This window comes from Nannobrachium achirus (assembly GCF_963921795.1).
Source record: "Nannobrachium achirus genome assembly, chromosome: 2".
Taxonomy (NCBI): domain Eukaryota; kingdom Metazoa; phylum Chordata; class Actinopteri; order Myctophiformes; family Myctophidae; genus Nannobrachium; species Nannobrachium achirus.
In genome coordinates, this window is record NC_137811.1 from 49,096,767 (window position 1) to 49,110,035 (window position 13,269).

Sequence of the window (13,269 nt, forward strand, 5' to 3'; positions counted from 1 at the left end):
CTATGCAGTGTGAAAAGATCGTTTCATATGGTAGAGCTGTATATCAAATCACACTGCAATGAGAGAGAGAGAGAGAGAGAGAGAGAGAGAGAGAGAGCGAGAGAGAGAGAGAGAGAGAGAGAGAGAGAGAGAGAGAGAGAGAGAGAGAGAGAGAGAGAGAGAGAGAGAGAGAGAGAGAATGAGAGAGCATTTGTTTTCAAAAATAATGAGCTTGGTTTATGACAGAAATGTAAATAGCTTGGAGATAATTGCATTTGAGCTGAATCAAGGCAACTCCAATTTACAATCATAACTTCATCCTTTCATTTTGCACTCCCATGAGGGGAAGCAGTGTTGTGCTATAACTCTATTAGAGATTTGAAGGACAACGTCTGAAAAGATACGATGCATATCTCTTCCTCACGTCTAGAAGGAGCATGACGGGGTGGGTAGTTAACACAACCTGCACCCACGCCCGCTCCACACAGCCCAACAAGTGTTGACCATCAATCTAATATTCTTCAATAGTCAGTCAAAGGGAAGGCAGCCCTTAAAAGGATCCCTGCCTAATAAGCCTTATATGCCTTACACATACATTATAACTAGTCCTGTGCCCAGGGGTGTGCACAGTATATGAGGGATTGAATAATGTCACTGAGGAGTCTCAGAAGTAATGTTGGAGAACCCAGACCGGTGCCCGTTGGGCAGAATAGTCACCATTGACGTCCAGTTGTATAATACCTGTTGTATCCGTCTGTCTGTCTGTCTGTCTGTCTGTCTGTCTGTCTGTCTGTCTGTGTCCTTCTTCTTCTTTCGTGTCCTTTTCATGCCCATACATTATATGGAGATCTCTTATCTCTGTATGTCTGGCCATCCTTTATGCCCATAGATGGTGGTTCCATATCCAGGACAGTCTGTGATGTCATCTCCAAATTTGGGCACTGTAGTGATGTCAGTCAGTGATGTCAGTCATCTCCAAATTTGTCCACTTGTTTCATCATGTCAGACAGACATTATTTGAGCATTGTTTCAGCATGTGGCTGTTTTGTTACCATGGTGGCGACACTGTTCCGCGTGATATCAGTCAGTGATGTCAGTCAGTGATGTCAGTCAGTGATGTCGGGCATTGTTTCAGCATGTGGCTGTTACCATGCGGTCAGACGGCGGACGGACAGACAGACAGACGGACAGACAGACAGACAGACAGACAGACAGACAGACAGACATTCCGTAAATTAATAGTTAGATTGCCCTATACTATTAATAGGCCTATAATAACTAACATATTATATTTTATTTATTTTAGAAATAGTTCATCTTTTACTCAATAGGACAACTCCTGTCGAGAGTTGATGATGTCATTATGTCCATGTAAAATATAACTTATATAACTTAACTTATATAACAAGCATATGAGCAATATTTTAAATGTGTTTATTAGCACACACATTCCACACATTCCAAAAGGCTGGACCACGTTGACATCATCAACTTGCGACGTTGTCCCTATTGAGTAAAAGATGAACTATTTCTAAAGTAAATAAAATATTTAAGGTGTTTTTATTTTTTATATTTAATTAACTCATTGCATGCCAGGCCCGATAGTCCCGAGATTATTTCAATGTCTTTCCCTGCCAGGCCCGATAGTCCCGAGAATTTCCGCCATTTTGAAAGAAAAAAAAAACATTTTTTTCAAAAAAAAGTTTTTTTCAAAAAAAAAATCTGACCCCAAAAAATGTAGTAGGCATGATAGAAATCGCGAAATTGCATGTTTAACCCCCATAGCAACCCCATCTATCAAACATGGCAGCCATCTTTGTTTACATTTTAGGAAAACATAATGGCTTCTATCTCATGAATGCCTGAACGGATTTCCATTCGGATTTTTTTGTTTGAAAGCTGTGAGCAATGTGGACACACGTGGTGCATTATCTAGGCATGGGTGTGCATGATCCGTGCACTATGAATTACATGGAAGTCTATGGAGACCAGAGGCACCGTAGAGTACGAAGGTATGTTAAAATGGCGGGGAATGTGTTAAAGAGGGCATTTAGAATATATCAAGTCAAATAAGGCTTATTAGCCAGGGATCCTTTTAAAAGGTGCACTCAGGCCTGTCTGTGTCCCAGCTCTGGCAGTTTTGCTGCTGAGTATTCAGTTTGAAATGAATAATGTAAAGCACATGTGTATCATTCAGCATAGGAAATCGCATAGGCTCTTACAATTCTGTTTACGTTCCATGACTTTACATCTCAGTGGAAGTTGAAGGAAAGGCTATTACTTGACACAGAGGTCATGAGCAATGCTGCCCTTTTACTCTATCACAGCACACACCTGGACACTGCTGTAATTCTGGTCCTCTGCTTACCACATTTGGCTAGCTCTGCTAAATACTCAAGAGTTTATAGCTGGTTCCACCACAGAAAGCAGGCAATTCTGAGATCCAAAGAAAAATTCTGCACATGCACTGACAAGTGTACTTAAGCTTGGTTTAGGGAACACTACTGATCATACAACACATTGAAGTACAACAACCTATCCAGAACATTTCATCTGCTGTCGTATTGCCAGTGTCTTTCTTTTTATTTCAAGGACCAGCATTTGGATATGTAGCAGCAGATTCAATATAAAGGATGTGTATTTGATGGGGGGAACAACAGTATTGTGCGTGAGTTGCCACACCACTGACGCATAAATACACAGGGGAGGTGAAGCACCCTCAAGTGGATATCCTATCATGAACAGAAATGGTCACTTATTGAGCCAAGCAAGCCACAAGACAAGCTTGTTCTGAAGGGCATACAAAATAAGACAGGTTGTCAATCATACCATGGACAAGCCAAGGACAGCACAGATCGTTCTACAAGTATCGATTGGTGAATGGTTCAGCACCACTGCCAATGGACAGAGACAGGCCAGGTGCGCTGTGACCCAGCACCGTTCTTTTTTATATGTAGGAATAAAACACCCAGGAGAGCAAAGCAGCGTACAGAGCTGCCACCAGACCTCAGTCTCCACAGAGACAGTATGCTTGTACTGTAGTTAAGACATTACCAACATAAAAAGAGACAGAAATCACATAGAATGCAATGATGGAATGACATACTACTGTACGTTGACAATATTATGAGTTGTGATTTTGTAGAAGCACTTGCAATCTAATGCAAATTACTAATTTGTGGTTCTCTTCAAACTCTAAAAACTAGATATAATACAGCGGTCTACACCTTGTTTTAATTATCTGACGAGTGGGAAATGTTTCATGTCTATATTGCAACCTGTACAACCAGTCAAATTAAAAAAATATATACTAATATTTTTCCATTACGATTGACTGAGTGAACGTCCAAGACTACAGCAGGGTTTGGCATTTATGTAAATAAAGACCTAAGCTGAGAAAATCTAATTAGTGAATTAGGCCAAAGAAAGAACCTTACCTGATGAAAGCTAATGAAATTACATAGTCAGAGTGCACAGCGATGAGCCAATCACAATCTTTGCTGTGCGGGTAGGGATGGGGGTAGTTTGGAGAAAGAATGAACCCAGAGGATCCTGTCACATTCCCTCCACATGGAGCTTGAAAGAAAAATAAAGAAGACAAAATGACATATAATTGTACATAATTTCCAGTAGTAATTATTGAGGGGGGAAAAAATGCAGATCTGATGTTTTCAGCCCATGTGGTTAAGCTAATGTATCTTCTAATGTAATCATAGGGTAAGAGCAAATTTTGATAACAGCTTTTGAAACGATATTAGAGCTAATTATACATCTATATTTGACTACTTAATGTCGTTTTCCACTGCTTGAAACCATTTTCTTCCCACTGCCTGGAAATATACCATCAATATTTTAAGATAAAAATTAAATCCCAGAAGAACATCATGAATACAGTTCAAAAGCTTTGACAACATTAGGTCTTTTAAACTATCTTCCCTAATAGAAAGTTAATATTCATCACATATTAATAATAAAAAAGCCTGCCAATCTCCCAAGCTATTGTTTTTTTTTTCTTTTTATCCACATCCATTAAACCCACTAGAATTCAACACCAATGTTCCCATCAAGAAGTAAGCTAATATAAGATAGCATGATATTCCATTAAAGAGTTGACTTATCAATTGTACGGCATGTAATTATTAGTTATGTTATAATTACACTGTCCCATGCCCTTTTCTATCTATTAAGTGCTCAGTTCATCTCTAGCCAGAAGAGAATTGAGTTGGACCACAGTTGGCAACAGCTCAGGCAATATAAAATATATTGTGTAGGTTCCTACACACTACACTATACAGTGTGATTATTTTTAATGGCATTCTTAAGTAATCAACTCAATTAATTTACAGTTAAGCTGTGATGAAACAATGCATCGGGTGACCTCAGCCCTTGAGTAGCCACAGCGAGGATTGGCAACAGCTCAAGATGTATCTCAAATAGTAAACTTCTGTTTATCCTACATATACGGGTACCTGTATATCTTTTATGGGGCTGTTAAAGGTAGTTCACCCCCAAATTGATTCAAATAAATTTACCCCCATTGATTCTGGATGGGGACCCAAATGCATTTGTGTCCCCTTCCGGAATCAATTGGGGCAAATTTACTATAATCACATTTTTGTCTTAGGAATGCGACAAATACAAACATAAATGATTGAACTCAAGTCTCCATGGCGTGAGATACAATAGAAAAAAAAGTCATTTTGGGGGTGAACCACTCCTTTAAGAAATACATTCTCTGATGTTATGAGTTATAGAAAAATACTCTCTATCCCTCTCACACATATCTTTTTTTGACTCCTATTCCCTATACCCTAGACCCCGCTCCTTCACTTGCTCCATTTCTGCCTCTATCTACTCCTGTACTGTCCCACATATCCCTCTCTACTGCTCCCCCCTCTCTTTCCTCATACTTCTTCTTTCTCCCGCTCTCTCTCTCTCTCACCGATGCAGCTTGGTGGGCTGGGCTGCCAGTAGTATCTATTTTCCACTTGGATGCAGGTGATTCTGCTCTCCCCCTGTAATTCGTATCCTGGATCACATGAGAAGGTCACTGAATCGCCAGGCTCCCGGCCTTCTCCATTGCGACTGCCATTCATTGGCATACCTGGGTCCCTGCAGGCTGTCGCGACTGAGCCTGTAGGACACGCACGCACGCACGCACGCACGCACGCACGCACGCACGCACGCACACGCACGCGCACGCACACACACACACACACACACACACACACACACACAAACACACACACACACACACACACACACACAAAAGGGATTATTGCATATCATGCAGCAGACAGCTGTCAAGCTCCAACTCTCGCTCAAACACAGTTAGAGAAAAGAGCAGATTATTGACTGATCTCTGCAAGTGAACGCCTGTGATGCTTTCACAGCTGTGCAGCAGCCCAATGCAACACACATTTGTAGTAGAAATCGAATCAATTCCTAGCTCATCCCTGTGGGCGCAGGTTTTAGTGAGACCAGTTGAATACATATTGGTATACTGTATTATTTGAACTAAAAACAAAAACAAAAAATGTTTTCATATATATTCTCTTAACCATAGTACTAGAGATATCGACCCCTAGCCCAGAAAGTCACATTTTAGCCTGTGAACACCTGGCTCTGTTTAGACCGGAAAACGAATGAAGGGAAAGGCAAGGCACGTTAATGTCATTTACATACACGTAGCACATTTCAACAACAAGGCAAATCAATGTGTTTTACAGTCACACAGAACATCAAGCAAAGGAAAAAATATAAAATGTGATTAGGATGCATAAAACAAAATAAGTAAAAATAACAAATACAATTACAGTGGATCAGAGAAAAATCTAATTAAAAAAAGGTACCTTAATCAAAGGCAGTGGCAAACAGAAAGGTCTTTATTTTCTGTATTAAAATAAATACGAGTGGCAGCAAAACTGCAGTTTTCTGGGAGTTTGTTCCAGATGTGTGGTGCATACAAACTAAATGCAACTTCCCCATGTTTATTTTTGGTTTTAGGGACAGAAGCAGACCAAGACGATTTGAGAGATCTTGATGATTCATGATATTGCACAAGATTAGAATTGTATTTTGTCCCTAAATCATTCAACAGTAGTATTTTCAATTTTTAAAGACTGGAGTGACATGCTCCACTTTCTTGGTATTAGTAAGGCGTTTTGAGTCGTCTGATTTTTAGGGAGGCCTGTAAAGACAAGTCAAGTCTACTGAAGATGAATGCATGGACAAGTTTTTCTAGATCCTGCTAAGACATACTGTACACAAGTCTTTTAATCTGTGCTATATTTTTGAGTAGAGGCTGACTTTGTGATTGTGTTAATGTGGCTGTTTAAATGCAGGCCTGAGTCACCAAGGTTTTTGACTTTGTAGATTTGAGTATCGTCTGCATTTCTATGGTAGCTTATTTTGTTGTTTGTCATAATACATAATCTGAGCTAGTGAGAGCTTGAAGATATTGAACCAGGGACGTGCTGGCCATTGGGAAAAGCGGGACAACTCCCGGCCGGTCCAGGCCGGGCCATTAGGAAAAAAATTAAATTAAAATGTCAGCCTTCGTTCCATTTTGGGGGCTGGGCGGCCAACAAAGTAAATCGTCACTGTCGGCCAGAAACCTCGTATCTCCAAGTTTCAAATGTATAAATGTTTTCGCAAAGCAAAGCCCTGCTTCATCATATAAGGCTGTTGCACAAAGGTAGTGAAAACAGCAGATCTACAAGCACACAACGCCTCGTTGTGTGCTTGTAGATCGGCTGTTTTCACTACATGTTCTGAAATGGCAAATCTTTGAGTAGCAGCATGCAGCGCTATATTCTCTATAGCACGCAATGAGGGCCTCTCCAATTATTTTTCCCGGGCTGAATCAGGGGCCCAGCACGTCCCTGTATTGAACAGTAGAGGCCTAGAAGAACTCTGCATGTATCTTTTTTTTTCTTCAGATATGATTAATTTCAAACCAGCTTAGTACTGTGCCAGAATGTCCCACTACATTTTTTCAGTCTGTCAAGTAAATATTGTGGTCGACCATGTCAAATGCAGTACTGAGATCTAGTACTAAGATCTCCAATCACAACACATTGCAACACAATTCACTCACAGGTGCAATACATCTCATATTTAGCTTATGCATCTGTAAAAATAAATGATCTCTTCACAAACTAGCCATGAAATGCACGGCTGAATCAATGAGGTAGAATAGAACTGGCTGTGATTGGGTGCATGGGTAGAAGTTACTCATCAGCAAAACATGTGGAGCGCATCAGTGTGGGCTGTGGGCTGCACACAGCACACCGGAGACCGTCCACAGCAGTGGACTGTGAAATACCAGGGATTTCTGATAGCTTCACAACCGTTCAGCCATAGCAAAGATTAAGGCAAATACTGGCAGATCAGAGTGAGATAACAAGAGATTGGAATTAAAAACCACTATACTTTCGGCTTGATAACTTGATATGACAGGGAGAGAAATAATGACAGATCATAAGATTAGGGGGAAACATAATTACTAGTGTACAGACACAGGCTACACTGTACAGTATGTGCTCTATTGACTACACACATCTATTATATTTAGACTAATTTTACTCTCTAGGGTGGGAGAGGGTGAAGAAAGCTCTCCATGAGAAGTGAAAAAACTATTTTGATAGTTGCCTTTTCACTGAACAAATCTGTGCAGTGCCAAATGGCAACGGTTTCCGAGAACCCCCCCAAAAAATCTAAAATATCTGTGTCTGTCGGCCCACAGCCCTGAGAATGAGGCAGCAATTCTCCATGCCTTTCTATAATAATAATAATAATAATAATAATAAATATAGCTGCAAGCAGCGATAAAGTGTCCAAGGCATAAAAAGCAGGAAAGCAAAAAGGCATCAAGGGAAAGCAAAGAAGAATATCAAAGAAAAACTAGAAGCAGTGTTCTTCCGAACAGGACTCCGGCAGGTCAGGTAGGTTTTTTTTGGCCTAGCGGTGACTCTATAATAGGCCAAAGTGAAAAGGGTGCCACGTGTTCTTGGGCCTTTCACGGCAATCGGACGCTGCATGCGGGATTTGAAGCATTTTGTTCCAAAAATGTGTTTTGCAAAAATTGACCCGCTGGTGGCGCTATAACAGGCCAATGTGAGAAGGGTGGCATCTGTTCCTTGGCCTAGTGGGAATGTGTGTGCAAAATCTCACACACATAGCAGGCTGCGTTTGAGACATTTTGTTCAAAAAGGAGCAATCCTGCAAACCTTGGAATTCAATGTTAGCCAATTAGATAGAATATGATATCTGACAAATCCGTCATGATTACATCACTGTAGAGATACTGTGTACTGATTTGTGTGATTTTCGGATAAAATCTGAAGGAGTAATATCGAAGAATGTGTTTTACATACTGTAAGTTGGCCTTCTGGTGGCGCTATAAATGGCAGATGTGAAAAATGCAGGGCACAGGTTTTTCCTTGGCCTCTGGGAAGTGTGCATACAAAGTTTTAAACTAATCGGTGGTTATAGGTAAAAGCACAAATTGGCCTCTACACAACATGTATGCAAAAGACTGTAGGCCTATATGCAACAGACATAAAAAACTGTTACACCTGGACAGTTTGATTATGTACTGTACATAGTAAGCCTTGCTGAGCTATGAAGATCATATGAATCGGCACGGCTATGAATCTCATAGGGCAGGAGCCTATCTCCTGTTTCTGTAGCGTAAGGCAACTTGATGTACAAGTACACCCCCTGGACATGACGCTAGCATGTCACAGGTAGGTTCTCCCATTCCAACCCCTGATTCTGAGTTTCAAGCAGGGAGGCACTGGGTAACATTTTTTAGAATCTTTGGTATGACGCGACCGGGGCTTGAACCTGGATCTCCCAGTCTCAGGGCAGACACTCAAACCACTAGGCCACTGAGCTGGTACATGATATCGTTGCAATCCTTGGAAATCACAACATCTGAACCACAGAATCTGTTAGCCATGTTTGTTTAAAAAAAAAGTTCTATGTAGGCTGAGTGCCTTGATTTTATTGATTTCTTTTTTATATTTTGGAGGCTTGGGGTGAAATCAATCTGAGTAAATGTAATCTATTGTATGTATTTCTGACATTTTCGAGTGATCATATTTTCTTTTACTCAGAACAGAAAAAAAACGGCTGGTAGAGAAGGGCTCATTTTAAACATGAACGTGATCTGGAGTTAGATCAGACGTGTCAACATTAAAGAGTTTGACATACGCACATGCCATGGGCATCCAGGACGTTCACAACCATCCGTATATCAGGCACAAGTACTGACCACTACACTACGGTAGTCACGCATAAAGGACCTGTCATTTAAAAAAAAAAGAAAAAAAAAAGAAAAAGTTTCATGCATACAAAGTTTTACACTAATCGGTGGTTATAGGTAAAAGCACAAATTGGCCTCTACACAACATGTATGCAAAAGACTGTAGGCCTATATGCAACAGACATAAAAAAAAAAAACTGTGATACTATGCACCTGGACAGTTTGATGATGTACATAGTAAGCCTTGCTGAGCTATGAAGACCATATGAATCAGCCAGGCTATGAATCGCCTATCTCCTGTTTCTGTAGCGCAAGGTAACTTGTTGTACAAGTACACCCCCTGGACATGACACTAGTATGTCGCAGGGAGTTACCCCCAATCCAACCCTAGATGTTGAGTTTCAAGCAGGGAGGAATTGGGTCCCATTTTTTAGAATCTTTGGTATGACGCGACCCGGGTTTGAACCCAGATCTCCCAGTCTCAGGGCAGACACTCAAACCACTAGACCACTGAGCTGGTACATGGTATCATTGCAATCCTTGGAAATCACAACATAGGTGTAGACATGACAGTTTGTATTATAATGCTTGTTTCAGGTTTCAGGATTTATGTCATGGTTTTATGCTTATACAAGCCCCAGGTGGGATTCGATCCAACGAGCTTCTGCATGTAAGGCATGTGCCCTGACCACTACACTAGGCAGCCACAGGATCTGTTAACCATGTTTGTTTAAAAAAAAAAGTTCTATGTAGGCTGAGTGCCTTGATTTTATTGATTTCTTTTTTATATTTTGGAGGCTTGGGGTGAAATCAATCTGAGTAAATGTAATCTGAGTATTTCTGACATTTTCGAGTGATCATATTTTCTTTTACTCAAAACGGCCGGTAGAGAAGGGCTCATTTTAAACATGAACGTGATCTGGAGTTAGATCAGACGTGTCAACATTAAAGAGTTTGACATACGCACATGCCATGGGCATCCAGGATGTTAACATCAACTCTACCCAACGTGGGGTTCGAACTCACAACCATCCGAATATCAGGCACAGGCACTGACCACTACACTACGGCAGTCACACATCACCGGTTTCGACTGCTCTCTTCGCATTCAATCCGACTTTTTCACCATTTCTCAGACGTTTGAATGCAGAATAATTTGCATAAGACTTGCAATGTTGATTGAATTATTAAAAAAGCATGTTTCAATAAAAAAAAAAAACGATCTGACAGATCTTTAGATATTGGTCCAAAGTTCATGTAAAAAAAGTTCCGTGCACGTGACGCGAAAGTTCCGGAATAAAAGCGGGTTTAAGTGTTTTACAAACTGCTCAAAATGTCGGAAAATCTAAGGGCGGAGCTTACTTAACAAAGACACAGATGTCTTCCGCTTGAGTCAAGGCACGCGTGTAAGCAAGTTGCATGTCTTCAAACGAAACGAGGCATGACTTATGCCCCTTTAAAGTTTGAGTTTTCAAACGCTTCGTATAGCGCCCCCCTTTGGCCAATTGGAGTAAGATTGCTTTCAGTGATATTTGGACTAACCCTCTACATATTTGCCAAATGCCATGAACGTGTCACTTTGCATGTATGATTTAGAGGCAGAAGAATAATTTGCATAAAACTGCAACATTGAGTGAATTATTAAAAAATAATGTTTCGCTTTAAAGAAAATCCGGCCGCTGTGCGATGACCGTGTTGGTCCAAAGTTCATGTAAAAAAGGTTTTGCGCACGTTACGCGAAAATCCCAGGAGGAGATCGATTTTGACTGTTTTTCATATAATTCAAAATTGTGGGAGAGGTAAAGGTCAGAGGTCAAAAGTCAGAGCGTAAAAGTTGTTCGGCATGAGGAGACGCATAAGTGTATACAGGTTTCATTGCTGTACCTGAAACAGGGCATGAGCTACACCAGTTCAAAGTTTGCACTTTTGAAGGCTTCCTACAGCGCCACCCTTTGGCCGATTGTTGCGAGCTTCGCGTTTTAGCCGTTTGGCATAGTCCTCTGCCATACTGCCATGAACGTGTCACTTTGCATGTATGATTTAGAGGCAGAAGAATAATTTGCATAAAACTGCAACATTGAGTGAATTATTAAAAAATAATGTTTCGCTTTAAAGAAAATCCGGCCGCTGTGCGATGACCGTGTTGGTCCAAAGTTCATGTAAAAAAAAGTTTCGCGCACGTTACGCGAAAATCCCAGGAGGAGATAGATTTTGACTGTTTTTCATATAATTCAAAATTGTGGGAGAGGTAAAGGTCAGAGGTCAAAAGTCAGAGCGTAAAAGTTGTTCGGCATGAGGAGACGCATAAGTGTATACAGGTTTCATTGCTGTACCTGAAACAGGGCATGAGCTACACCAGTTCAAAGTTTGCACTTTCGAAGGCTTCCTACAGCGCCACCCTTTGGCCGATTGTTGCGAGCTTCGCGTTTTAGCCGTTTGGCATAGTCCTCTGCCATACTGCCATGAACGTGTCACTTTGCATGTATGATTTAGAGGCAGAAGAATAATTTGCATAAAACTGCAACATTGAGTGAATTATTAAAAAATAATGTTTCGCTTTAAAGAAAATCCGGCCGCTGTGCGATGACCGTGTTGGTCCAAAGTTCATGTAAAAAAAGTTTTGCGCACCTTACGCGAAAATCCCAGGAGGAGATAGATTTTGACTGTTTTTCATATAATTCAAAATTGTGGGAGAGGTAAAGGTCAGAGGTCAAAAGTCAGAGCGTAAAAGTTGTTCGGCATGAGGAGACGCATAAGTGTATACAGGTTTCATTGCTGTACCTGAAACAGGGCATGAGCTACACCAGTTCAAAGTTTGCACTTTCGAAGGCTTCCTACAGCGCCACCCTTTGGCCGATTGTTGCGAGCTTCGCGTTTTAGCCGTTTGGCATAGTCCTCTGCCATACTGCCATGAACGTGTCACTTTGCATGTATGATTTAGAGGCAGAAGAATAATTTGCATAAAACTGCAACATTGAGTGAATTATTAAAAAATAATGTTTCGCTTTAAAGAAAATCCGGCCGCTGTGCGATGACCGTGTTGGTCCAAAGTTCATGTAAAAAAAAGTTTCGCGCACGTTACGCGAAAATCCCAGGAGGAGATAGATTTTGACTGTTTTTCATATAATTCAAAATTGTGGGAGAGGTAAAGGTCAGAGGTCAAAAGTCAGAGCGTAAAAGTTGTTCGGCATGAGGAGACGCATAAGTGTATACAGGTTTCATTGCTGTACCTGAAACAGGGCATGAGCTACACCAGTTCAAAGTTTGCACTTTCGAAGGCTTCCTACAGCGCCACCCTTTGGCCGATTGTTGCGAGCTTCGCGTTTTAGCCGTTTGGCATAGTCCTCTGCCATACTGCCGAGTTTCGTAAAAAGCGACTGCACGGTCTAGCCGCTAGAGCAAAAGTGGCGGAAGAATAATAATAGTTATGATGAAGTCCAATATCAATGAGTGGCCTTTTGCCACTTCGTGGCCTTGGCCACTAATAATAATGATGATGGTGGTAATACTCACTGGAGAAGTCGATGGCGAAGCCGGATTTGGTGATGTAAAAGTCAGTCTCAAACTGAATGGTGACCAAGTTGAGAGTGGAGTGGATCCCCTCTGGCAGCAATGAACCACTCACCTCCTTCAGAGACATCTCATTATCAGGAGGGCCATCCCAAACCTTTAAGATGTCATGGGATGCCTCTGTGTCAAACGCCAGGAACTGGAGACTGGATGAAAAGTGAGGAAAATAGATTTGCTATGGATTGGTTTTCTTTGGTGTGGATTAGTTTGGTATTGGTTGCTCAGATTTAGTCATGGCCTGGGTCAAATCAGCCAATCAATCTGACTTTGGTTGGTTGTTCCATTATTTTTTAGTGTACTGCAGTTCTCACAGTTCTTCACCTGCAATTATTGATTCAAACCAACTCCTTGCCAGGAGCGAAATGCCTGATGCAAAGTCAACATAGAGTTCAGTCCAGTTGAAGTGCAGTGTAGATTAGGAAACATCAATCAATTTCTGTGAAAATGAA

General features: G+C 41.1%; 1 protein-coding gene across 1 annotated transcript in view; it reads right to left on the minus strand.

Moving 5' to 3' along the window:
* The window catches only part of LOC308309097 (CUB and sushi domain-containing protein 3-like), a gene marked incomplete at both ends in the record, with an annotated part of 377,797 nt that overhangs the window by 190,440 nt on the left and 174,088 nt on the right, over positions 1-13,269 (minus strand). Inside the window, 3 exons of the mRNA XM_080754567.1 lie at positions 3,417-3,555; positions 4,922-5,113; positions 12,764-12,966. Of these exons, the coding sequence (XP_080610693.1) occupies positions 3,417-3,555; positions 4,922-5,113; positions 12,764-12,966 (534 nt within the window). The remainder of the gene's footprint in view (positions 1-3,416; positions 3,556-4,921; positions 5,114-12,763; positions 12,967-13,269) is intronic.